Source organism: Hyla sarda, chromosome 4 (genome assembly GCF_029499605.1).
Source record: "Hyla sarda isolate aHylSar1 chromosome 4, aHylSar1.hap1, whole genome shotgun sequence".
Lineage (NCBI taxonomy): Eukaryota > Metazoa > Chordata > Amphibia > Anura > Hylidae > Hyla > Hyla sarda.
Window position 1 is genome coordinate 390791542 of NC_079192.1, and position 24930 is coordinate 390816471.

The 24930-nt window shown below is 44.8% G+C and overlaps 1 protein-coding gene across 9 annotated transcripts in view; it reads left to right on the forward strand.

The window, feature by feature from the left end:
• Nucleotides 1-24930, forward strand: part of FCHSD1 (FCH and double SH3 domains 1) — a 148747-nt gene that overhangs the window by 108840 nt on the left and 14977 nt on the right. For all 9 annotated transcript variants that reach the window (XR_008843171.1, XM_056517075.1, XM_056517073.1 and 6 more), the window contains 4 exons: nucleotides 5044-5205; nucleotides 20453-20581; nucleotides 21792-21875; nucleotides 24718-24877. Coding sequence is in view for 8 of the 9 variants with exons in the window: in XM_056517075.1 (XP_056373050.1) it covers nucleotides 5044-5205; nucleotides 20453-20581; nucleotides 21792-21875; nucleotides 24718-24877 (535 nt within the window). In the remaining variant the exon portion in view is untranslated. The remainder of the gene's footprint in view (nucleotides 1-5043; nucleotides 5206-20452; nucleotides 20582-21791; nucleotides 21876-24717; nucleotides 24878-24930) is intronic.

Genomic DNA, 24930 nt, shown 5'->3' on the forward strand with positions numbered 1-24930 from the left:
GGGTTTATCATTACCCACAGGGAAAGTGTCTTTTATTGGATGGAAATTTTTAACTATATTCAAATTTTTTGCTCCACCTGGAGCGGCCTAGAGCTGCAGTGTTGTGCTTTAATAATTTTGGTCATTAAAGGCTGTGACCATTCATATTACTTTCTATATATGGATTATTAACCCTTTTGAGTGTTTAATTAACCCTTTGAGTGTTGTGTTACCCCTGAGGAAGCCTGGTTATATATGTGATAATGAGTAAACCTAACCAGGCAGAAACGCGTCGGGTGTATTTGGGGTTATCTTTACGCATACCTAATGCAATCAGATATGTATTGTGAATGGTTCGCTTAAACATACCAGGCGATCATCATAAATAGGATACATATATTAATTTTCTTTAATTATGATTTGGTGATAGTATCATTATATTGCACAAATATTGTGGTGAATTTTATCTAGCTATACAATTAAATGCTAAGTTTTACGGCACCGTTATAAATATTTCTCTTCAATATAAAAATGGTACGATAAAAACTTCAGAACACGGCGCAAAAAATGAGCCCTCATATCGGCCCGTACGCGGAAAAATAAAAAAGTTATACGGGTCAGAAGATGACCATTTTAAACGAATAAAATTTCCTGCATGTAGTTATGATTTTTTTTCAGAAGTACGGCAAAATCAAACCCATATAAGTAGGGTATCATTTTAACTGTATGGAACTACAGAATAAAGATAAGATGTAATTTTTATCAAAAAATGGACTTCGTAGAAACGGAAGCCCCCAAAAGTTACAAAATGGCATTTTTTCTTCAACTTTGTTGCACAGTGAATTTTTTTTCCATTTCGCCGTGGATATTTTGCTAAAATGACTAATATTCCTGCAAAGTAGAATTGGTGGTGCAAAAAAGAAGCCATAATATGGAATTTTAGGTGCAAAATTGAAAGGGTTATGATTTTTAGAAGGGGGATGATGAAAAAGTGAAAATGCAAAAACTGAAAAACCCCGGGTCCTTAAGGGGTTAATCACAATGGCCCAGATTTATCCAACTGTTTGAGAGAAAAATTAGAGTGATTTTCCCACAAGAACCAATCACAGCTCAGTTTTCACTTTACCAGAGATCATTAACTGGGCTTCGAAAGATTCAAACAAAATTACAGGGTTTGTATTGAGTGCTGCTGTGTCAATCGTTGCAGAAAAACTTCTAAATTCCATCAGGTACACAGACCGATTTTGGGGCAAGGCATACCTCTACACAGGAAGCCCCGTCAGGACACTGCTAACTTATTTATTGTGGACCTAAGGAATGCGCGACATTGCGCTGAAATGTGTTGTCCTGTAGTATATACACCTATGATCAAATAAAAAATTGTCCTGTGTACCCAATGGCATTTTGAAGTATAAATGCAACGATTTACACGGCAGAGCTCGATACAAACCCAGTAATTTTGTTTGAATCCTTTGATGATTCATTTTCACTCCCTCCTGGGGATGTGGATAGAGGGGCATCGCGCAGCAGGCTGTACCCACCTGTCAGGCCCAAGGCCTGATTATTAAAATCCTACATGTGTTTTTATTGTATCTGTGTATAAACTAAGACCTGGGGGTGAGAGGTCATTCAGACTGTGGGTTTGTGTATTGCATTTTATTGGGGGTCTGGCTGTTTGGTACTCTGATCCCACTCTGGTCCCATCATATAATCAAACAGATAAGGGGTCAGGAAGAGAGATGCCCCACCTGGTGGGATCAGAGGGGAGGGGGGGGGGAATGGAGTTTCATGCTGTAAGAACTTCATCTTTTGTTTTCTGAACTTGCCTTGCAAAACTCTTTTATATATTTTTGTACCTGTATGTCATTTGTTTCTGTATTTTTATGTATATATAGCACTGTGATACCTTTATCAGATTAAATGTTTAATTAATCAGCTCTGGTCTTTGATCTCTAACTATATGAGCTCACCTTTCTGAAGGCAGCTCTGGTGGAAACACGTTTATCTAAGGGTTAATTTGGTGACTTGCTGGGACTAGTAGTGGATACCCAGAGGTCTGGTGGCCTTAACCCTTGCACCATCACACTCTCTCTAATGTCTTGGCTGGACCGATAGGGTGTGATCGTGACACCACCCATACCCTAAGTCTACCATAGAGTTATGCCTATCCCATTGCACATCTTCTGAAGGTCCGTACAACAGGATAGATGGGGTGGGTCTCTTCGCTTCCTCCTTCTAGATATCCAAAAATTCTACACCAGAGAGTGCCCCGCATCTTTTTTTCTGTTATTTTCTATTTGGCTAACTGAGCTGGGAATGGTTGCTGTGGGAAAATCTCTCTATTTTTTTCTCACACATTTGATTAATCCGGGCTAATATGTTCATACAGTTACAATATGGAGGTTTGTACAGAGGAAAGATGGAAAGTGGTGGGGTTGGGGAGCGAAGAGTATTCACAGGGGCCTCCTCACCATCGCTCCCCTGTACTAATCTCCCTATTGGATCTGTAAAAACACATTCGGGGACATCTATCATCGTTGCTTTGGTAAGCAAGTTCTGTAGGCATTTTTTTTGTTTTAGTTTTGCTTATGTATGACACATTTATCATACTATCACAGGGGGTTGATACATTTGGCTCACATAAGCAAACACTAATAAATCACTTTTGAATACCATTTTCTTAGCACACATAAGCAAAAACAATGTATGTGTATGTATTAAATTTATTTTTTTACCACTTTTTCCCCCCTAAATGTACTAATCCATTTTTTGTTTTTTCTTTTCATTTTAGATCAATCTATCCTGTGGGCTACTTCAGATTTGGTGGACTACGTTGACCAGCATTTCTTTTGTTTAATATTAACAACATTTTGTAACAAGGGCTTGTGGGGGAGTATTTTTTGGGAATAAAAGTTTTTTAAATGTGTTTTATTTTTAATTTGTATTTACTTGACAGGCTTAGTAGTGGAAGCCATCTTATAGACTGAGTCCATTACTAAGCCAGGGCTTAGTGTTAGCCCCAAAAACAGCTAGTGCTAACCCCCAATTATTACTCTAGTAGCCAACACCACAGGGGTGCCGGGAAGAGTCGGTACCAACAGGCCCGGAGCGTCAAAAATGGCACTCCTGTGCCTAGGTGGTAACAGGTTGGCATTTTTTAGGCTGGGCAGGGCCAGTAACAATGGTCCTCGCCCACCCTGGTAATGTCAGGCTGTTGCTGCTTGGTTGGTATTTGGCTGAGAATAAAAATACAGGGAAACCTATGCTTTTTTCTTTTATTATTTAAATATTTATGGTAAAAAAAATGCATAGGGCTCCCCATATTTTCATTTTCAGCCAAATACCAACCAGGAAGCAACAGCCTGACGTTACCAGGGTGGGTTAGGACCATTGTTACTGGCCTTCCCCAGCCTAAATAACGCCTGCCTATTACCACCTAGGCCCAGGAGCACCATAAATATATTTTTTTAATCAGAAAGTTTTATTAAGGTTTTTGTTTTATTTTTAACAAAACACACATTAACAAACCAAAAAGGAGCGCCATTTTTGACGCTCTGGGCCTGTTAGTAGCGGCTCTTCCCGGTACCCCTGTGGTGGTGAATCCTGGGCTAATAATCAGGGGTTAGCGTTAGCTGTTTTTGGTGCTAACGCTAAGCCCTGGCTTAGTAATGGATTCTGTCTAGAAGATGGTTTCCCTGTAAAGTAAATTATAAAAAATAAAAATAAATCATGTTTGAAAAACTTTTATTCCAAAAAACACTCCCTCGTTAACCATTTTATTTACATAAAAAAAAAACACTGGTCATCGTCCTAGTCCACAGGATACACGGATCTTAAATGAAAAGGAAATCAAACAAGGAAAATAGGTTAGTACATTTATTGTAACCCACCAGCACATTTCCCGCTTGCACCGCATGACCTTAACTCCCATGATGCCCTTACTGTAAGGACATAGTGGGAGTTGTAGTCATGCAGGAAGGCTGGGGGAGATGTGCAAGTGGGTGACAAGCTTGTCACCTGCCCCCACTGCATGACTACAACTCGTGCGGCACGGGTGGGTGACAAGCTTGTCATCTGCCCGCCCATCTAACACACTCCCCCAGTGCCGCACAACTACAATTCCCAGCATGTCCTTACCATGAGGATATGCTGAGAGTTGTAGTCCAAACATCTTGCAGGCAGGTGGTAGATGTGAGTGGGTGCCAGGGATCGGAGCTGTGCAAAAAGTCGCACCAAAAGTCTCACGTGCGACTTTTTGAAAATGCCGTCATAGGCAAGTCTGTAAGCCAGGTCTGACCTTGCTTACACTTTTTGATGGGGTTTACGACTTTTATTTGCTTACGTGCGACTTTCGCAATGATAATTCCTGGACCACTGCAAAGTAAAAACTGAAAATTGAAGATTGGTATTTTTTGCTTACCCACAAAAGTTGCACCAAAAATTGCTTAGGCACACGTGCGACTTTTGTAAGCATAAAAAGCTGCTTAAATCCCTTGATATATCTCCCCCACTGTGAATAAAGAAATGTAGCTGAAAATGTCTTGTGATGAGTGCTCTATGAATTTTCCTTCTTTGCATTGTCTACGGTTAATCTGATATAATCTGAGGACTGATGTGGTGATCTATGGTTGACCGAGCATGCTTGGAGCACCAAAGATGGATGCAAAAGAGGAGATATAGATATAGTTTTGAATCCTTTTCTAGACTATAAACCTTAGTATTCTATACCTCTAGAAAAGTACAGTAATTTACCTTTGCTAAAGCTGGGTTCACACTGCCATTTTTTGCACCGAACGGACCCTGAAAGGGTCAGAGCACAACTGACACCACTGGGTCCCTACGGATCCTGTTGACTTAAATGGGATCTGTCGGGTGTCCGGTATTTTACAGGAGTTGAGCAAAGAAAAAAATATTAGTACGGTATTTTTTTTTGCTCAACTCCCGCTCTTCCAACGGAGTTCCCTTTGATGGATCATGGTAAGAATGGGAACTAGCCCAAAGCTGCTGTTGTTTTCATGTAGTCTACATCAGTTTTTTTATTTTATTTATTTTTTAATATTTTAGGTCAGCAAGGTAAAAGCCGACGCTCGCGTAGAGCTGCTGCGCCAGGTGGGGGTGGATGTAGACACCTGGCTATCTGGTGCCATGACACAAGCCAATGAAGAACTAGAACAAGAGAGGCGTCTGAGCGAGGCCCGTATGTCTAATGGAGAGCTGTCTCCCTCTGTAAGTATCATGAAGCCAAATTGTAATTTTTTTTTAAATTCGTTTTATTGAAAAGTAAATAACTGTAGACCACAGGCCCATTAAAGTGAACATGAAGCATATCCACAGTACATAGAAAAGGGTCATGAGACCATACATCAATTTACAGAATGTAAGCGACAGGATACTCCAGGTTACATCACATGGTAAACGTCGAAGTCATAAAACACTACCCAACTGAGGTAGGGAGACTGAAAACAATATAGAACATGAAGGCGAACATTCGCCAAAATTAGCAATCGTATACCATCCCGCGAGGAGCACCAATATTATCACTAGTTAGCGGTACCATCAAATAACCCATGATAAATAATCCCGAAAGGCACCCACGCATCCAAAGAGGTAGAAAGAGAATCGACAAACGTACACAAAAAGAGAACCGAAGGTTAGTAGATACCACAGAGAGCAAGCATAGCATCAATGTATCTTACACTGTCCCAGAGGGAGTCACAGAATACGAGCATTGAGTCAAGGGAGAGGAACACCAACCACCCCACACTGAATAAAATTTACCCGGGCACTTCCTATTTTTGTACACTATGTGTGAGAAAGGCAATGTAGCATTTACCATAGCCTTCCATTGAGTCAGGGTAGGAGAGCCGGGGTCCATCCATTTAAGAGCAATAGCCTTCCTGGCCAAGAACAGAGTTTCCCGCAAAAACGTACGTACGTGATGTGTCCATATCTCTTCATCTAAGATACCAAAAAGGCAGATCAAAGGATCAAGAGATAGGGAAGGTTGGGCTAGAGTAGCCAAAAAAGTGAGCACTGCATGCCAGAAAGCTGCGATATATGGGCAGGCCCAAATCAAATGCCAAAAGTCTGCCCTGGCAGCGCTACAACGATGACAAGCATCGGAGTCTGAACGACCCATTCTATTGAGCCTTAAAGGAGTGATATAACTATAGTGTATAATGTTCAATTGGATCAATTTATTATTCGCCGCCGGGGACACTAACATGTGGGAGGAAAAAATGTCCTCCCATACATCCTTAGTCAAATTAGGGATATGGGATTCCCAATGCCGGACCGCCGGTACTGGAGTGCGGGAGTTCTTGGCCTGAATAAGGTGCGTGTACAGGATGGACACCAGCCCCCTGGGACCCTGTGACTTCAGAACCCCGATAAGGGGAAACGCCGATATCAATGGGCTCCCAATGGGGAACTGGGCATTCAGGGCGTGTCGGAGCTGGAGGTATTTAAAAAAACTGTTTCTGGGAAGAGCATGACTGGATTGCAACTGATCAAATGAACAGAGCACATTGTCACGATAAACATGCCCCAAGGTGAGCACCCCCGCGTTCTGCCAGAAGACTGGGTCCAGAGCATCGCTCACTTGAGGAAGTTGAGGATTATGCCATAGAGGGGTATCCTCAGCGATGTCAGTATATCCATATATCCCCTTAACAGCCCGCCACACCTTTATAGCCAGCTTATGAAGTTGGAGATAAGCTCTACCACCCAGGACAGGACTATCTAGCAGCATCCTAAGGGACATCGTCGGGACAGACCTAGCTAGGGACTGTTCGGAGTCCGGCACCACAACCCCAGAGATCCAGTGCCTGATATACCGAAGTTGACCGGCCAAATAATATAAATAAAAATCAGGGAGTGACATTCCCGCCGCCAACTTGGGGCGTTGTAACGTGGTTAGCCGAATTTTAGGTCTATTGGGGCCCCAAATAAATGGTGAAAGAAGGGAGTGAAGAGAATCAAAGAAGTGTCTAGGTACAGGCACTGAGGCATGCTCCAGCGCATAAAGGCACTTAGGTAAGACAATGAGTTTAATAAGATTGATTCGGCCAGCGACCGACAATGGGAGCGTGGTCCACACCCGGAACTTCGCTTTAACATAAGGAAGTAGAGTGAGTATGTTGGCGGACAGGTCAAGCAAAGGATCTCTGTGAATGTGCACCCCCAAATACTTAAATGAGGAAACCACCGGGAGGCCATTCATTACCGGGGGCCAATCCCTAGACAGAAGCGGCATCACTGCAGACTTAGTCCAGTTGATGAGTAGACCAGAGAAATACCCAAATCGGTCCATGAGTGTCATGACATAAGGTAGCATCAATGTAGGGTCAGAGAGGAATAACACCATATCATCGGCATAGAGGCCTATGCGCTCCTCCCGGCCCCCCGTAGACATACCTCGGAAGCCAGGATCCTGCCGAATGCGGAGGGCGAGGGGCTCCACTGCCACCGCAAACAGAAGCGGGGACAAGGGACACCCCTGACGTGTGCCCCGGCCGAGAGCAAATGGGGAGGAACACACACCATTCACCAGGATCTGGGCCTGCGGGCATCTGTACAGGAGGGACACCCATTTTCTAAAATTAGGACCAAAACCAAATTTAACAAGGGTAGCCTGCAAATAACCCCATTCCACGGAATCAAAGGCCTTGGCGGCGTCCAGCGACGCCAAAGCCCAATCTCCCCCCAGAGCGTTACCCACCTGGACAGCCGCCTGTACCCTACGGATGTTATCGGATGTGGATTTGCCAGGCATAAAGCCGGATTGATCTGGGTGAATTATGGATAGGATTACCTTGTTCAATCGGTTAGCTAAAACTTTCGTAAGCACCTTATAATCCAGATTCAGCAGTGAAATGGGTCTGTAAGAACCGCACTCCACAGGATTTTTATCAGGTTTTAGGAGGACAACTATGGTTGCCTCATACATAGAGGCTGGTAGAATACCATCCTCAAATGCCCGTTCAAACATTGCAAGCAGGGAAGGAAGGAGCATGTCGGAATACCGCAAGTAAATCTCCAGTGGAAGGCCATCAGGGCCCGGAGATTTACCCTTAGTCATGTCCCCCATAGCATCCTGTATCTCCAGTAAGGAGAGGGGGGCCTCCAACATCATCCGATCACTATCCGATAGTACCGGAAAGTCAATACCGTCCAGGTAGGTGTCCAGCTCCTCAGCACCATATTGCACCTGTGAAGAATAAAGATTAGAGTAATATGTGGCAAAGCAACGCGCAATGTCCGCAACCCCCAACAGCTCGGACCCATCCGAGGCCACTATCTTAAGAATCGCAGGGGCAGAAGAGTTCTGCCTGACTATATGTGCTAACAGCTTACTAGATTGATTGCCATGTTCAAAGAAGAATTGTTTTGTGAAAAACAGCTTTCTATTGGCCTTCTCTGAGAGGTGCAACATATATTGCCGCCCCGCACACAGCCATTCAACCTTATTAGCCTCGGATGAGTCCGCAACGTATCGGGCCTCCAACTCCGCACATCGTCCAGCCAGCTCCTCCTCCCGCCTAGACGCTGACTTTTTGAGAAAGGAGATAGTGGAGCGCAAACACCCCCTCAAATACGCTTTCAGTGTCTCCCATACCAGGGTGGGGGAACTCCCAGGGGAATTAGCCTCAAGAAAGACTCGAAGCTGGTCCGGAATACGGTCGCAGGGGCCTATCTGTTCCAGCCAGAAAGGGTGGATTTTCCACCTCCGCGGTGAACCAGGATCTACCATGGAGACATCAAGCATTAGGGGGGAATGGTCTGATATAGCCCGCGGTTCATAGGAAACCGCAGAAACTTGGGGAAGAAGGAGCGGGTTGCCACATGCAAGGTCAATCCTGGACAGCGCATTTCTGCCCAGAGTGTGACAAGAGTATTGCCTAGCCTGAGGGTACCTGGCCCTAAAAATGTCCACCCATCCAACCTCCTCCAGAAACAGCGATAAAGGGCCACCCCCAACTCCCGCCGGGATCCCCCTGGGGCTATGACGATCTAGGGACGGATTCGGTACCATGTTGAAGTCCCCCATACAGAGGACACGGGCAGAGGGATAACTAGCTGCGAATGTAACCGCCTTATGGAGTATATCCATAGAGGCGGGAGGGGGGTTGTATATGAATAAGAAGACAAAAGGCACATTATTTAAAAATGCGTATACAAAGATAAAACGACCCTGTGAATCCTTATGTACTGTAACCGGGTCCCACCTCACTCTCCGACTAACCAGTAGGGAAACCCCCCTTGAGAAGGACGTGTGATAGGAGTGCAAGGACCATTGGACCCAGGGTTTAGAAAACTGACCAGCTCTATCTGGAGTAAGATGTGTCTCCTGCAGTGCCACAATATGAGGCTGATACTTCCTAATATGGGAGAATATCATAGTGCGCTTGCGCGGGGTGCGTGCTCCTCTAACATTCCATGACATTATCTTAATATCAGCCATAAGAAGAGACAACACATAAAACAGCAGGGGGAGAGGTAAAGACAGAGAAGACATACATGCCCCAGCCGGGGTGAGAAATACTGACAGGGATGCGCGGGACCATATATAGACCATAGTACTGAAGTGGCTAGACACAAAACCCTACTAATAGGCGACCTCGCGGGTAGGTATCTTGGAGGCAAAATGAAACCCCAAACTAAGTAGGGGAACAGTAAATAAATCAAACAGTAAACATATTTATACCAGTGTTGCATAAGCATCAGTGGAGCAACAGCTCCATCTAGTGGGGAGAACCTGCTCATACATGCTAACAGTGGAGAACCCTGAGTATGTTCAACAATCAGTAGGAGAATAGTAGTCCAACTGGGACCCGAGAGAAGAAGTGGAGGAGAATACAGGAAGAAAGAAAAGAAAAGAAAAAGAAAAAAACGAGGGGGGGGGGGGGGGGAAGGGGAAAAGGAGGAAGAGAAAGGGAAGGAGAGAGGAAGGAGAGAGGAAGGAGAGAGAGGGGGGACGGGAGGGGGAAGAACAGGGGGTGGAGGGAGGGTCCTACGAAGGAGAGAGGGATAGGGGAAGCAGGAGAGAGAGAGAGGAAATAGAACAGGAGAAACTCATATGATCAACAGTAAATCCCATCCCCTCCTCAAGAGATTGTCCACCCGCCACCCCTACCCCCCCACAAATGGAAAAATTAAAAATTAAAAAAAAACAAAAAAAAAAATTTAAATAACCCCAGTAAACAGGAGTCACACAGCAAGGGACAGTCCAGGTAGGCGAGGAACAAAAGGCCTAAGGCACTAAAATGGGGGGGGGGGGGGGGGGTTGTTGGTTAGGAAGGGAGAATGGGAAGGGGGAGGGAAAAGATGGCACATCAGGGAGGGGGGAAGGAGACCTGATAAAGATCGCATACTGGTAGTCCTGCGGCCGACGTCCTCCAAGTCCGTGACTCAAAAAGTAAAAATAATAAAAAAAAAAAAAAAGGGGGGGGGGGAAAAATGAAAAAAAAATGGACCAACCCAGGAAAAAGGGACAGGGTGACGTGGAAGGTAGACTGGAGAGGGACAGAGTGAATCCCTTCAGAGGGTCAGGGTAGGGCCCTCATGCAGTCCCAGAGGATCAGTCCTGAATCAGGGCACACAGCAGTCCAAAGTAAGCAACAGGATGGGGGCGAGGGAAGGGAGAGGTAAGGCCTGGGATCATCAGGGAGGCACTAGGTGCATGTGGAGAGTGGAGGGTCTGGGGAGACTAGGCTCCCGGGGAGGGGGGAAGAGGAAGCACAGTACCTTGAGCTCCGCAGAGGGGTCCAGGAGACCGGGGCCATACAGGGGGGTAGAGGTAAGGAGAGGGAGACGGCAGGAGGTCCTGTACCAGCATCTCCATCTCCCCACGTAATTCGGGGTCACCTACAGGATCCGGATCAACGTTGGCGCCGTAGCCAGTCATCCGCATCCTGCGGGGAAGTGAAGAAAATCGCCCGGTCCCCATCCACGATTCTCAACCGGGCAGGGTATGCCATGGAATATGGTACCCCTCTCTCTCTCAGCCGCGCCTTGATAGAAGTAAACGAGGCCCTCTTGCGTTGAAGATCAGAGGAGAAGTCCGGGAAAATGGACACCTTTGCGTTCTGCACTATGATCTCCGGCAGCCGCCGGGCAGAGCGGAGGATTAAGTCCCGATCATTGCAGTTGAGAAACCTCGCCAATAGAGGACGAGGAGGTGCACCGGGGATCGGAGGCTTAGATGGTACTCGGTGTGCTCTCTCCACGGCGTAAGCAGCTGAGAATGGGGCATCCGGAAAAAGCTCTTTGATCCAGGACTCCACATAGGCCCCCGGGTTCTGACCCTCCGCCCGCTCAGGAAGACCGATCACTCTAATGTTATTCCGGCGCAGCCGGTTCTCGAGGTCATCATTCTTCTGACGGGCCAGATCCAGCTGCTCCCGGACCTCGCGGAGTGAAGAGGGTAGAGGCTGTACCGTGTCTTCCAAGGTGGAGATGCGCGTCTCAGTCTCCGTCACCCGCTCCCTCAGGGTCTGAAAGTCCTGCCGTAGGAGGCCCACGTCCACCCTGACCTCTTCAAGCTTTCCGGTGAGAGAAGTGCGGCATGTCTGGATCGCCATCAGGAGGGTATCGCTCACCTCTCGAAGGGTAAGGTCAGTAGAATCTGCTCCCTCTTCACGATGTGGAGCCTCTCCTTCCTCCTCAGCCGCTGGTAGAACACGCGCCCCGGCCTGAGCGGCGCCATCTTGCCTGACAGCGCGGGCATAGTCCCGGAGCTTTTCCACGGCCGGTCGATCCCTGTTTCTCGTCGGGTCTTGTTTAGAGGCCATAATGCGGGTCCTCAGCCGAGTCTGTGGGGTCAGGGACTCCAGGATTCACCTCAGGATAAGTTAAATGCAGGTTCTAAGCGGGAGCACTCACAGCGTGCGACCGCTCATCTCAACCGCCAAGCCACGCCCTGCCAAATTGTAATTTAATAATCTTTCAAGAGCAAGTTTTAAAAATTGTTTAGTATGAGCTTTTTAGTTTACTATATCATTTAAGTAACTTTTCTATATTGGTCCCAGATCCAAGAAAAGAGATAATACTCGCAGCCATATAACCCAATATGCAGACTACATAATGGCTACAGATTTTAATTTCCGTATGTCGGGAGGTATCTCAGTGAGTCAATAAAAGTAGTCAGGAGGAATAAGTATAAGACCGAGGTTACTAAGGCTCACTGGTAGAGCTGATTCTGGGGGCCCACCTTACAGATAAGTGGATATAAAAAAGCCAGTATGCAGAATCAGGGAGACAAAGTTATGCCTAGGTCATGTAGGTGCTTTACATGTCTTTTTTATGTGCCTAGCTTCTATATTTGGCTCTCACATCCCTTTTGTTCTGCTACTCACTTATTCTAACATCCACTGCTCAGAAAGGGACATGTCCGGGGGAACCACTAACTGAGCCCACCCTCACTCACCATGCATTCACTTAATCCCTGAGTCTGCTGTTCTGTGCTGCGTCTCTTTATCTAGTCACTGCCAGCTTCTCTATAACCCCCTCCTCTCTGTTTTCATGCTGTAGTCTGATAGGATTGGAGTGAGCACAGAGCAGTGCTAGTCCTGCCCTTATTTCATAGACTATGTCCCTGCCTGTGCTTCAGCTGGGAAAAAAATGATGCTACAGCCGGACATGATTATGTTCTGGATGGTATGGGGACCCCTAGTGGTCTCCTTTATAACCCATCATTTCTACAAGATGTACAACAAAAGTTTTTGATTCTGACAGTGCCAATCCTCATCAGAACTTTCCACTGGAATCAATGAGTCTTTGATTGCATGAAGGCAGAATCTCCATTAAAATCTGCGTGGAACTGCCTCAAATTACATAGTGTGCACATAACTCTGTTTTTTTTTGCTCCAAAAAGAGATTTTTCTTGTCACATTTCCTTAGAAAACAATATTTGCTTTCTTCCAAAAGCTGTGTCGCACCTGTCCATAGGTTGTGTCTGCCATTGTTTCTAAGAGAAAGCAGGTACTTTTTCCTAATCCTGAACAACACCTGTTGGGCCCGTCCACACTGATGATTCTACCCCCCGGAGACATTTCGGGCATCCTGTGCCTGCAGCTGGTGCTGCCTAAATCATTCTTTCTTCTCTAGGATTCCAGTAGAGGTAGTCTGGACAGGTAAATGTATTTTTGGTCGAACTACCACCTACATGTGTAACATTGTCACTTTACAATATCACATGTGTGACAGCCTTGGGGTTATGTGCAGGGTCTGCTGGTTCTTGTAGTTCTCATCTCAGCACTAGAAACACGGTTATGTCACCAGTGCCTTGAGGGTTTTTTGGAGCCCATCTGCACTCTTTAGACTTTCCACATAATTATCAATGAAGGGCCAGCATTAAGGTGGTAGTATGGGGCGGGTTCCCCTGGGGCGTCCAGGTACTGTATCTGGTTGGTGGAAGTTGTGATCCCCAAGATGGGGTAGGTGATACCAGACACAGGGAAACAAGGAGGAGTTGCTACGAGTCTTTACTGGGAGATTGCAAAAACCTCCAATACCTCCCCATTGTGATGGGTTTGAAAGGGTTGCACATGTACAAAAGAAGTGCTGCTGTTACAGTGTGTCACTAGTCCTTATTATTACTGATTATTTAATGTTTCTCGCTGTTGCTTCCCTGAGGTGGTGTGTAAATTTACCTGGTTGTCTCAAGGAGGTTATGCCTTAAGAAAGTAATCTTTTTGGACAGTTTTTCTCTTTGGCAGAAGCACTTGACCTCAATGTGTCCTGGGTTACAATGGCCTGACTAGGCCTATTCCTCAGAGGGGAAGCAGCTAGTAAGACATGTTCTCTCTGACTCCATTTAAAGGGGTATTCCGGGATTATACATCTTATCCCCTCTCCAAAGGATAGGGGATAAGATGTGTGATCGCAGGGGTCCTGCCTCTGGGAACCCCGATCTCTGTGCGGCCCCTAGGGCGCTGCCTTCGAGAGGGGGATGTAACATCATTGCCAGGCCCCTTAGTGACTTCATGCCACGCCCCCTCTCAACATAGACATAAATGGAGGGGGCGTGGTATGACATCACTAGGGGGCATGGCCTTGACATCCCTATATCAGAGGCAGCGCCCGGCACAGAATGCTGGGGGCTGCACCATGATCGAGAGGGTCACCAGTGGTGTGGTTCCTGCCATCATACATCTTATCCCCTATCCTTTGTATAGGGGATAAGATGTAGAAACCAGGAATACCCCTTTAACTCTGATCTCCCGTTATACTACTGGGTGTATATAAAAGCTAAAAAAAACAGATCTTGTCTCTGTGTTCTGGAATCTTCTATGGAACACTTATCATTAACAGTACCCCAACATGTCAGTAGATGGCAGTGCTGCTTTGCTTATAAATGTCAATGCAGTGTGCGTGGTACTATATGGTAACTCTTTCACTGCCTGTCAGGAATACTGTTGCAGGTAATAAAAAGTGAATAATGTAAAAAACAAAATATATATATATGAGCTTGAAAAAGGATCCTGTGTGATCTGAAACGTTGCTATGCTATGATGTGAAGTGAATAAATCTTTTTTGCACCTTGGATTTACTCATGGAGTGCTGCACCATTTCTTTGGATATATATAGCGCTAGATATATAGATATTTCTTACATTTGGCATATTTATACAACAAATACTGGAGAGAACAGGAACCATCAGAATCCCAGACACAGTATCTCACTTTGGGATACTTATGGTATTAGCTATATAGACACATGTATATAATCTAGTGCTGTAATGTCCCCAGCATCCTAACCATCATTATAAAGAAAAACACATATACAAATGGTGGCAACCACAGCCTTTATTGAGATGGTAAGAAATAAGGTGTCATGGACAGGACTGCAGGTAACAGGAGATACTTCTTGGTGTTAGGTCAGGTATTGTGGAAGAAGAAGACATTGACCAATCATATAAGGCACGGATGTGGTTAGGGTATTATGGTTCTTTCTTCCAGAAAGGCCTGAATAGCCTTTTACCCATCCGATTGTCCTCAGTCTGAATGATGACAGGATGATAATAATCCGACCATGCAGGACACACAAAGCTAAAATCATTAAAGCTCTTGTGAGTTTTAGCTGTGATTTCCAATGGTTCTTCCACAAGGTGCCCAGTTTCTTCAGCATTTGGGTAAATGATAGCAGGACCTGCCGTCATGTTTGCTGGTGGTCTCATCCTTCTGGCTTCCACATCTTTCCAGTTAATGTCTTCAAAAAACTGATGTGTCCTGATGTTGCATGTAACTCCTAACCTCTGAAACTGGTCTTTAAAAAGCAGTCGTCTTATGATGTCTACTGAGTCAGGAGTCAGGAACTTTGGGTAATATCCTTCATCCTTTATCATGTAAACTGGAAGCCGTCCAGTTAGCAGTTTATAGAGGATGACGCCAATGGAATAGTAGTCCACTCCTCTCCCATGTGCCTTGTTCTTTACAAGTTCTGGGGCTGCGTACCCTCGTGTACCTCTGGTCTTCCGGAATACTTTAATGTTAACCCTTTGGGTAATCAGTTTCACGAGTCATTTTAATAAGGAGAGTATTGAATTCTTGGACTGTCTCCCATGTGTGACCCAGCACCAAGTGGAGACGGGTTCTGTGGATATGGGAAGCTCTGTCATATAGCATCTAAAGACGATTGACTATGGTGCCCAATGCTGCATGGTAGCCATCTGTCTACAAAACATTAGCTGTAAGAAATTCTACCAAATGATACAGGACACAGTTGGCAATTTTCATTCTCATGTGTCGGGTGAAATGTTCTCTATTAAATATTAAATAAACTGTCCATCCATCTATATTATACGATATTCTATATCTAATAGAGTGCAGGTATAAACAACAATAAGTGGGGTATACCACCCAGTCCCTACATCGTCACTTCATCATAGATGGAATATAACATTATAATCAATAAATTCACAGGTCTCTGAATATAAAGGGGTAGTCCACCCCTAATCAATATAATTAATCTGAACAATTGCGCAAATATCCAAAAATATTTTATATTCTATACACTATAAACACCCCCCCCGTAGAGACCCGCACCCTAGGGTCTGTAGCACACTCTTCACCAAGTGCTCTTTCCTCTCACCCTCCGGCGCGTTTCTCTACAGCCGATTGTGCAAATATATATTAAATGTATGGCCATATATATATATATATATATATATATATATATATATATATGTATGTTATATATGTTGGACAATCTAAAGGATAGGGGATAAGCTTTCAGATCGTAGGAATTCCGGCCAAAGAGACCGCTGGGATCTCCGGCCTGTCACCCAAGAAATCTGATGCACGGAGGGAACTCCGCTTTGTGCCGTATTACGAACGACCACAACCGTCACCCCCCCTCCCATAGACATTAATAAAGGGGTAACGATGACCACGGCCACCTGCAACCTAGCACAGCCAGCATTCTGAACACGAAAGCTCAGAATGCCAGGGTGCCGGACCGAGATCACAGCGGGGTCCAGTGTTTGGACCCCCAGCGATCAGACATCTTATCAGACATCCTTCGGTTAGACAAAATTACACAAAATATCCAATAGATTTTATTTTATTTTTATATTTAGTTTTTATTTTATTACATTTTCTCATATACAATCCATAAAATCTCCAAATACCCATAAAACGTATAAACACATTGGACAAATTAAAATTTGTGGTGGAGGAACACGAGATATGATGAAACAAATGGTAAATCTACATAAGAGGAAATGACAGACATACAGTACAAATTGTACGTGCCCGGAATCTAAAGATATTCCAACTACTGTATATAATTAATCTGAACAATTGCGCAAATATCCAAAAATATTTTATATTCTATACACTATAATGCCACCCCTCCCCCCGGTAGGGACCCGCACCCTAGGGTCTGTAGCACACTCTTCGCCAAGTGATCTTTCCTCTCATCCTCCGGCGTGTTTCTCTACAGCCGATTGTGCAAATATATATTAAATGTATGGCCATATATATATATATATATATATATATATATATATATATATATGTTATTTATACTGTTGGACAACCAATTTTAGGGACGTACTGTATATTCCCCAATGTTTTAACTGTCCATCTGATATTTTACACCGTAATACCCACCTTACATAGTTTACAAAAAGTTCCTTTTAAATTGCAGTACTGAAAATGACCACTTGATGTCCCCAGGAGCATTCGAATTTCCTCTCCACAATGGAGAATTCCCTTTCCCTGCTCCCCCTTTATCTCTTAGGGTTAAATATATAGTTGAATCTCAGGCTCCGAAGTCTTTGATGCCCTTTCTTTTACTAATTGTAATAATGAAATCCCATAAAATGTTCTTTATATAACTCAGTCTCCATGGTGATCATCTAGCCAGAATTATAATGTCCTTCACAATTTAGCAATAAAGCTGATCTTTATTAATATTCTTATTAGTGTGTCCTCTCAGAGTCCTTCATAGCAACAAAACAGCAACCGGCTTGAACCTGAACAAATAAAACATAAATCTTTTAGATAGATTTACTGAAATTTGAAGTTTGTTTTGAATTAAAAGGGTCAACTGGTTCATTAGCTAAAGCAGTGTTTACCAACCAGGGTGCCTCCAGCTGTGGCAAAACTACAACTCCTAGCATGCCCGGACAGCCAACGGCTGTCCGGACATGCTTGGAGTTGTGGTTTTGCCACAGCTGGAGGCACCCTGGTTGGGAAACACTGATCTAAGGTTTTCAGTATATTTTTAGCATTAATTGTCAAGATCTCCGCTTGCTGTCATTCAAAAAGGAGCCATAAAAATCAGTCCTGGTCATGTGATGTGCGCACAGCTTCATGGCTTGTTACAGTGCAGGACTGATATAACAAGCAAAGCCATCCCATTCATGAAGGTTCCTATTGAATGACAGCAAGCAGAGATCTTAAAATTTATGCAGAAGTATTGCACCATAAAGGGGTCAAATGAGCTTTTAAAAATGTAGCTATAGCTTTAGCAGCAATAGATCAGTGTATAACATGTGGCTGTGCCGTCCTTGTCTTTCCTATAATAGTAAAATAACCTATAAGACTGTGTTATTTGTGTTATTTGCTGAAGCTGTAATTCTTCTTTGAGGTTACGTTTACATGTACATAATTCTGCAGCAAATTATTTTGCTACCCATTGATTTTCCATTGCAGAAAATCTGCAGGGGAATTTCTACAGCGAGTGTACATGTGAACATACCTTTCATCTCTATATATTGTGGAATTCCACTTGGTTTTCCTTTGTTCTCAATGGGATCCTTCTCCATTCACACTAAATTCCTCCTCGGAAATTCCAGACCTCAGACTCGGCCGATAGAATGAACACTTTCATTCTTCTGTTGAAATATGCTCGGAAACACATCCCCATCTTTTGAGACATCGCATTTGTGAGCGATCCTAGCGCTGGCTTGTTTCGCCGGCACCCACCCCAGATGGAATCTCCACCCCAAAAATATCTCCGGACTGATATTACATAGTGTAAATGTGTCCTAGAGGCACATTCACAACTATGTAATGGAAGGACACACTACCAATCCAAATTTTGGTAACACAGAAGATGTCTGTCAGCAAATCCTCAGATATGGTCTTCACTCCATTGTGTCAGGTCCTCCAGATTCTGTGTGTGTGTGTGGGGGGGGGGGGGGGAGATGTTCTCTTTAGCCATCATGAAAGCAGCTTAACATTGGTGATTTGTAGTTTCCGGCACGGCCGACCCAACGTTCTGGTATCTGAGAACATTCAGATGGAAACAACAATTCAGTAATGTTGCAGTGGCCTCCATGTTTGCTAGATCTGTCACCTTGTGACTTCTCTCTACATCAATGACTCAGTGTATCTTCTCCTTCCAGCCACAAGATTTGAACCACTTAAGACAATACAGTGACCCCCCCGACCTACGATGGCCCCAACATACCATAATTTCGACATGCGATGGCCTCTCGGAGACCATCGCACGTTGAAGGCAGCATCAACATACGATGCTTTTGTATGTTGGGGCCATCGCATAAACGGCTATCCGGCAGTGCTGACTACTTAAGCTGCCGCTGGATAGCCGTTTACGGTTCCCCGTGTGGTCCGGTGATGGTCTCCTACCTGTCCTTGGGACTCCGGAGCGTCCTATTCGGGATCCCTTCCATCACCGGTGCTCTCCATCGTCTTCATCATGTTGCCGCGCACGCCGTCCCATCATCCAATAGGAGCGGCGTGTGTAGTGACGTGATGACGGTGACGTGATAGCGATGTACCCGGGCAGCAGAGACGTTTCGGAGCAGTGGGGATACCACGGGGACGCGGCGACAGTGATGGGGGGCGATATCCAGGGCAGCGGTGACGGGTCCGGAGCGGCGGGGACAGGTGAGTTCAACTTCTTATTCTTTACATTGCGCGGATCCCTCAACATACGATGGTTTCAACAAACGATGGTCCATTTGGAACGGATTCCCATCGTATGTTGAGGGATCACTGTACATCTGACACAATGAAGACCATATAGGAGGATATGCTGAAGGCATCTGGACAGAACTGGACCACCTTCTAGACATCTGCCGTGTAACCAATAGAACATTTGTAGTGTATAGATAAGTGCTGGATGGAATTGTGCGTCTTTCCATGTACATAAATTAGTGGTTATTGAATACTCGTGTCTCAGGCTTTAGGGCCCATGGACACTGCAGAAGGTAAGCAAGGAATGTTGTCAATGAATTTCCTTCAAAAATCAATTTTACCTGGAATCTACTGGAATTTACTGCGGAAATAATTCTACCTGGAATCTACTGGAATTTACTGCGGAAATAATTCTACCTGGAATCTACTGGAATTTACTGCGGAAATAATTGCCCCAAGTAAAAGTCCCATTGATTAATGGGCTTTTCAGGGACAGATTTTCCTAAAAGAATGAAAAAAAAAGAATGTTCATCCTTTCAGCATAATCCATTAATCCATTGATCTCCATGGGATTCTGCTGTTAATGCACAATACGGAAGTTGAGTAGCAGAACATCTAATGCAAATCCGAATTCCGACTCCCAATATCTGTATATATTGTCTGCGTAGACTCCCAGCAAACTGGCTGTCATGGGCTTCATCTGATATAGCATCAGTGTACACGGCTGCCCGTCAGGTCAGACGGCTGGAGTCTTCCTAACAGGGACCACACTACATAGAGGGGTACAGGGGGTCCCTAGTAGGTAACTCTCTCTATGATGTCCACATGTGTTATGAAAGTATAAAGACAGGGTTATCCACAGAAGACAACCGGTTAATGTTCAAAAAAATCCTAAAATTCCTAATTTCTAGTAGGTCCAATAAGTTTCACATATGAAGAGTTTTTTCCCAATAATTTGGTTCCCATTCAGATCATTCAGTGTCAGTCTTTGCTGAGAATCAGGTGTATATACTGTGCCCTCCTACTAGATTCCCCTCCAGCACTTATTTATACTTATTATTGTCGTGTTTTCGATTTTCCAGATGGAAGACTTTGATTTCTCAGAGTTTGAAGATATGGACGATAGCGGTGAAATATTTGAAGAATCCCCTCTTAGCCTGAGCGGCAACCGCTCGTACCCCACACCTTGTCACGTGCTATATAACTATAAGGTAAGGTATATAGTGGACATTGAAACCTTTTAATGACGGCGCTGAATTCTTATTTATTGGTAGATGTTACACAATAGTTTTAGTATATATGTGTGTGTGTATATATGTATGTATATATGTGTATATATATATATATATAGTATATATCTGTAGTTGTCTATATAAGCTGGAAAATAATTGCTATAAGACCCTGTTCATATGTGGCTGATTGATTGCGGATGTTCTGTTCTGAATTCACACAGGACACTTGCAACACATTATGGCACAATGCCTGTAAATGGGGTTACATGGTCTGTTTACACGGACAGATTTCCAGCTGATTTTTTGCATCTTATTTACTGCAGAAAATCTGCAATGGAGTTTACTACCATTTACTTCAATGGGTCAGTAGAAAATCTGCAAACTTGCCACTATTGCAGATTTTCTGCTGATCCATTAAAGTCATTGGTAGCAAAATCTGCAGAAGATTTTCTACAGCATATACACTGCGGAAAATCCACCCATGTGAACGAACCCTTAAACGGGTACTCCGGCGCTTAGACATCTTATCCCCTATCCAAAGGATAGGGGATAAGATGCCTGATCGCGGGAGTCCCGCAGCTGGGGACCCCCGGGATCATGCACGCGGCACCCTGTTTGTAATCAGTCCTCAGAGCGTGTTCTCTCCGGGTCTGATTACGGGCGACCACCGCCTCCGCCCCCGTGTGATGTCACGCTCCGCCCCTCAATGCAAGCCTACGGGAGGGGGCATGAAAGCTGTCACGCCCCCTCCCGTATGAACTTGTATTGAGGGGCGGAGCGTGACATCACACGGGGGCGGAGGCGGTGGTCGCCTGTAATCAGACCCGGAGCGAACACGCTCCAGGGACTGATTACGAAGGGGGTGCCACGTGCAAGATCACGGGCGTCCCCAGCGGCGGGACTCCCGCGATCAGGCATCTTATTCCCTATCCTTTGCATAGGGGATAAGATGTGTAAGCACCGGAGAACCCCTTTAAGCACCATAGTCTTCTAGCAGTTTTTTCCACTGCAGATCTGAGGACATACTGTGGATTTTCAGTTGCGCATCTTGAATTTACCAGAGATCTTCCCAGTCAGCAAAATCTCCATGGTTTACATTGTGGTTTCGTTGGGTACACATTCAGCAGATACAATTATGGGTTTCATAGCTACACCTTTTGACTGCAGCCATTTACTATTTTCTTTACAGGGAGCCCAGGCGGATGAACTGACCATCACTCAAGGGGAAAGACTGGAGGTCATAGAGGACGGCGATGTGGAGGAGTGGGTGAAGGTCAGTCCTATTTGTCTATGACAGCGTTTACAATCTATACTTTCATTACCAGGCATAGACATCAATCATACGTAGCTTTTACATTAGTGCAGAATTGCCCCTCAATGCCTGCACTATAGGTTGAATACATGTTGAAGTTAACACAACTACTTATAGGCCTACAAGACAATGTACGGGTCCTGTAAAGCCCTACATGCTTATTTGTTGGATTTATTCTTCTTGTAGAGAGAGCAAGAAGAATAAAGTAGGGGGTCAGCACTTGGTAAATCTGTGAACATTTCTTACTGTGGAGTACCATAGGTAGCATGATGCTATCTAGAGAATACTCTGCAAAGGAAAAAATGGACACCCAACAAGGATTGAACTGTGCTCTCTTTCCACAGCAGCAGTCAAGAGGTTTTCTTTTATATCACCATTTTGTCTATGTAATGAGGTGTTTGTCCCAGCTTCAGCACAGGGTTATTTATCAGTGACTTCCAGCCTGTGTAGCCATGGGCCTTGGGGAACATAGATAGGTTAACACTTTGGTGGCTGGCTTTCTTATGGGGATTGGTTGAGATGGTAAGTGCCCATTGATTCTGTTGCCCTGAAGCTCACATATACAGTGATCCCTCAACTTACAATGGCCTCAACATACAATAGTTTGTACATACAGTGGTCTTTTCTGGACCATCGTAAGTTGAAACCAAACTCAACATACAATGCTACAGAGAGTCCAGATCTGCGAAATGTGTCAATGGCCGGAAGAACCGACCAATCAAAATGGGCATTCACTGATAAAACCCCTGTATTACTGAAGTGTATGCACTGACTGGTGTCTGGTAGCGCCCCCTATAGTACAGGGAGCTATTACATGTTCTGTACACTTTACCTGTACCAGGGTTAGCTGCTCCTTTGGACACCAGGTGAGGGCGACTCCTATACTTTTTTAGGACATTGTGTGTACTGTACCGGACCCCGAAGAAGCTCCTGTCCTCTACATAGAACAGTGTTTCCCAAGCAGGGTGCCCCCAGCTTTTGCAAAACTACAACTCCCAGCATGCCCGGACAGCCTTTGGCTGGATTATGATGAAAGATTAAACACTGGAATCTGCCAGAGAAGTGCTGTTGTCATATCCACGGCAGATTGTGCCGATTCTGGACCATTTTAAATTCCTTGCTGAATTTTCTGTGTGAATTTACCCTAAAACTATATTTATATTAATGTATTAAAGGAAAACTGTCAGTAAACTCCCCCCGCACTAACCAGAGGTACTGGCTGGTAGTGCGGGGAACGCTGATCAATATGCTGCCTACCATACCTGGATCTGCCCCGCCGTTCGCCCATTATCTTCATTCTTCTGGATAAGCAAATGAGCTGCTAACTGGTACGGGTGGGGTTACAAAGCTCCTTCTGACACTCTGACAAGAGAAATGCAAAGCGCCCCTCACTGAGAGCCGGGTCCATTCCTAAGATTGCAGGGGTCCCAGCAGTTGGACCTTTGCAATCAGCTACTTATCATCTATCTTGTGAATAGAGGATAAGTTAGTTTTGGCTGGAGTTCTCCTTTAAGGTCTGCCTACAGTAAATAAAAAGTGGTCCTCATGTGTATGTCTCTTCAAAACTCACTAATTTGTGCTGCAGACCTCTCCTCCCTACTAGAATTGCTGTTATTGTCTGTCATTTAAGGAAAACTGTCAGTAAACTCCCCCCGCACTAACCAGATGTAATGGATGGTAGTTTGGGCGACGCTGATCAATATGCTGGCTACCATGCCCGGATCTGCCCCACCGTTCGCCCGTTATCTTCATTCTTCTGGATATGCAAATGAGCTGCTAACTGGCACGGGCAGTGTTACAAAGCTCCTTCTGGCACTCTGACATCAGCGCCACTCGTATTCATCCCCTCCCTCCTCAGTGGTGGCCAGTACAGAGCAGGGAGGGGAGGAATATTCATAAGCCAGACGGCGCTGCGGACGAGTGGCGCTGACGTCAGAGTGCCAGAAGGAGCCTTGTAACCCCGCCTGTGCCAGTTAGCAGCTCATTTGCATATCCAGAAGAATGAAGATAACGGGCGAACGGTGGGGCAGATCCGGGCATGGTAGCCAGCATATTGATCAGCGTCACCCGCACTACCATCCAGTACTTCTGGTTAGTGCGGGGGGAGTTTACTGACAGTTTTCCTTAAATGACAGACAATAACAGCAATTCTAGTAGGGAGGAGAGGTCTGCAGCACAAATTAGTGCGTTTTGAAGAGACATACACATGAGGACCACTTTTTATTTACTGTAGGCAGACCTTAAAGGAGAACTCCAGCCAAAACTAACTTATCCTCTATTCACAAGATAGATGATAAGTAGCTGATTGCAAAGGTCCAACTGCTGGGACCCCTGCAATCTTAGGAATGGACCCGGCTCTCAGTGAGGGGTGCGTACTGCATTACAGCACTCTGCATTTCTCTCGTTCCCATAGAAATGAATGGAGCACGTGCCAGCTACCGGTAGACGACATGTGCTCCTCACTGACAGCCTATGTCCTGATCTGGAGATCGCTGGCGTCAGCTATTTATCCCTAATTATCCTCTATACATTTTAAAATAAGGCCTATGGATAATTGGAGAATATCTTATGAAAATCTACGGATGTACTTGTTTAAAAGTGACATTTACCTTTGCTTTAATGATCTTTGTAGGACTTTCTGAAACAGCACACGTTGTTTTGAAAGCATAAAAATTATTGTCTAAGCCTCACTGAGTAGAAGAGAACACAGAGTTCAGTCTCTGTACAAATGGAGATCAAATGAATTTATCTCCTAATAGGCTCTCAGGGTAACAGGCTGTACCTTTCTCCATTTTCACTTAAGGCTCGGAACAAAAATGGACAAGTTGGTTATGTCCCAGAAAAGTACATTACTTACATTAACCAGAGGGTTGCGGAATCTTTCGGTGCTGGTCACATGGAAGGGCTTTCTGGAGCACAGTCCCTCTCTGGGATTCTGGAGCTGGATCGTTCTGATGCTGGCGGTAAGTTTATATGGTTTTAAAATATATTTTGTATTAAGGGGTACCTTTCATAA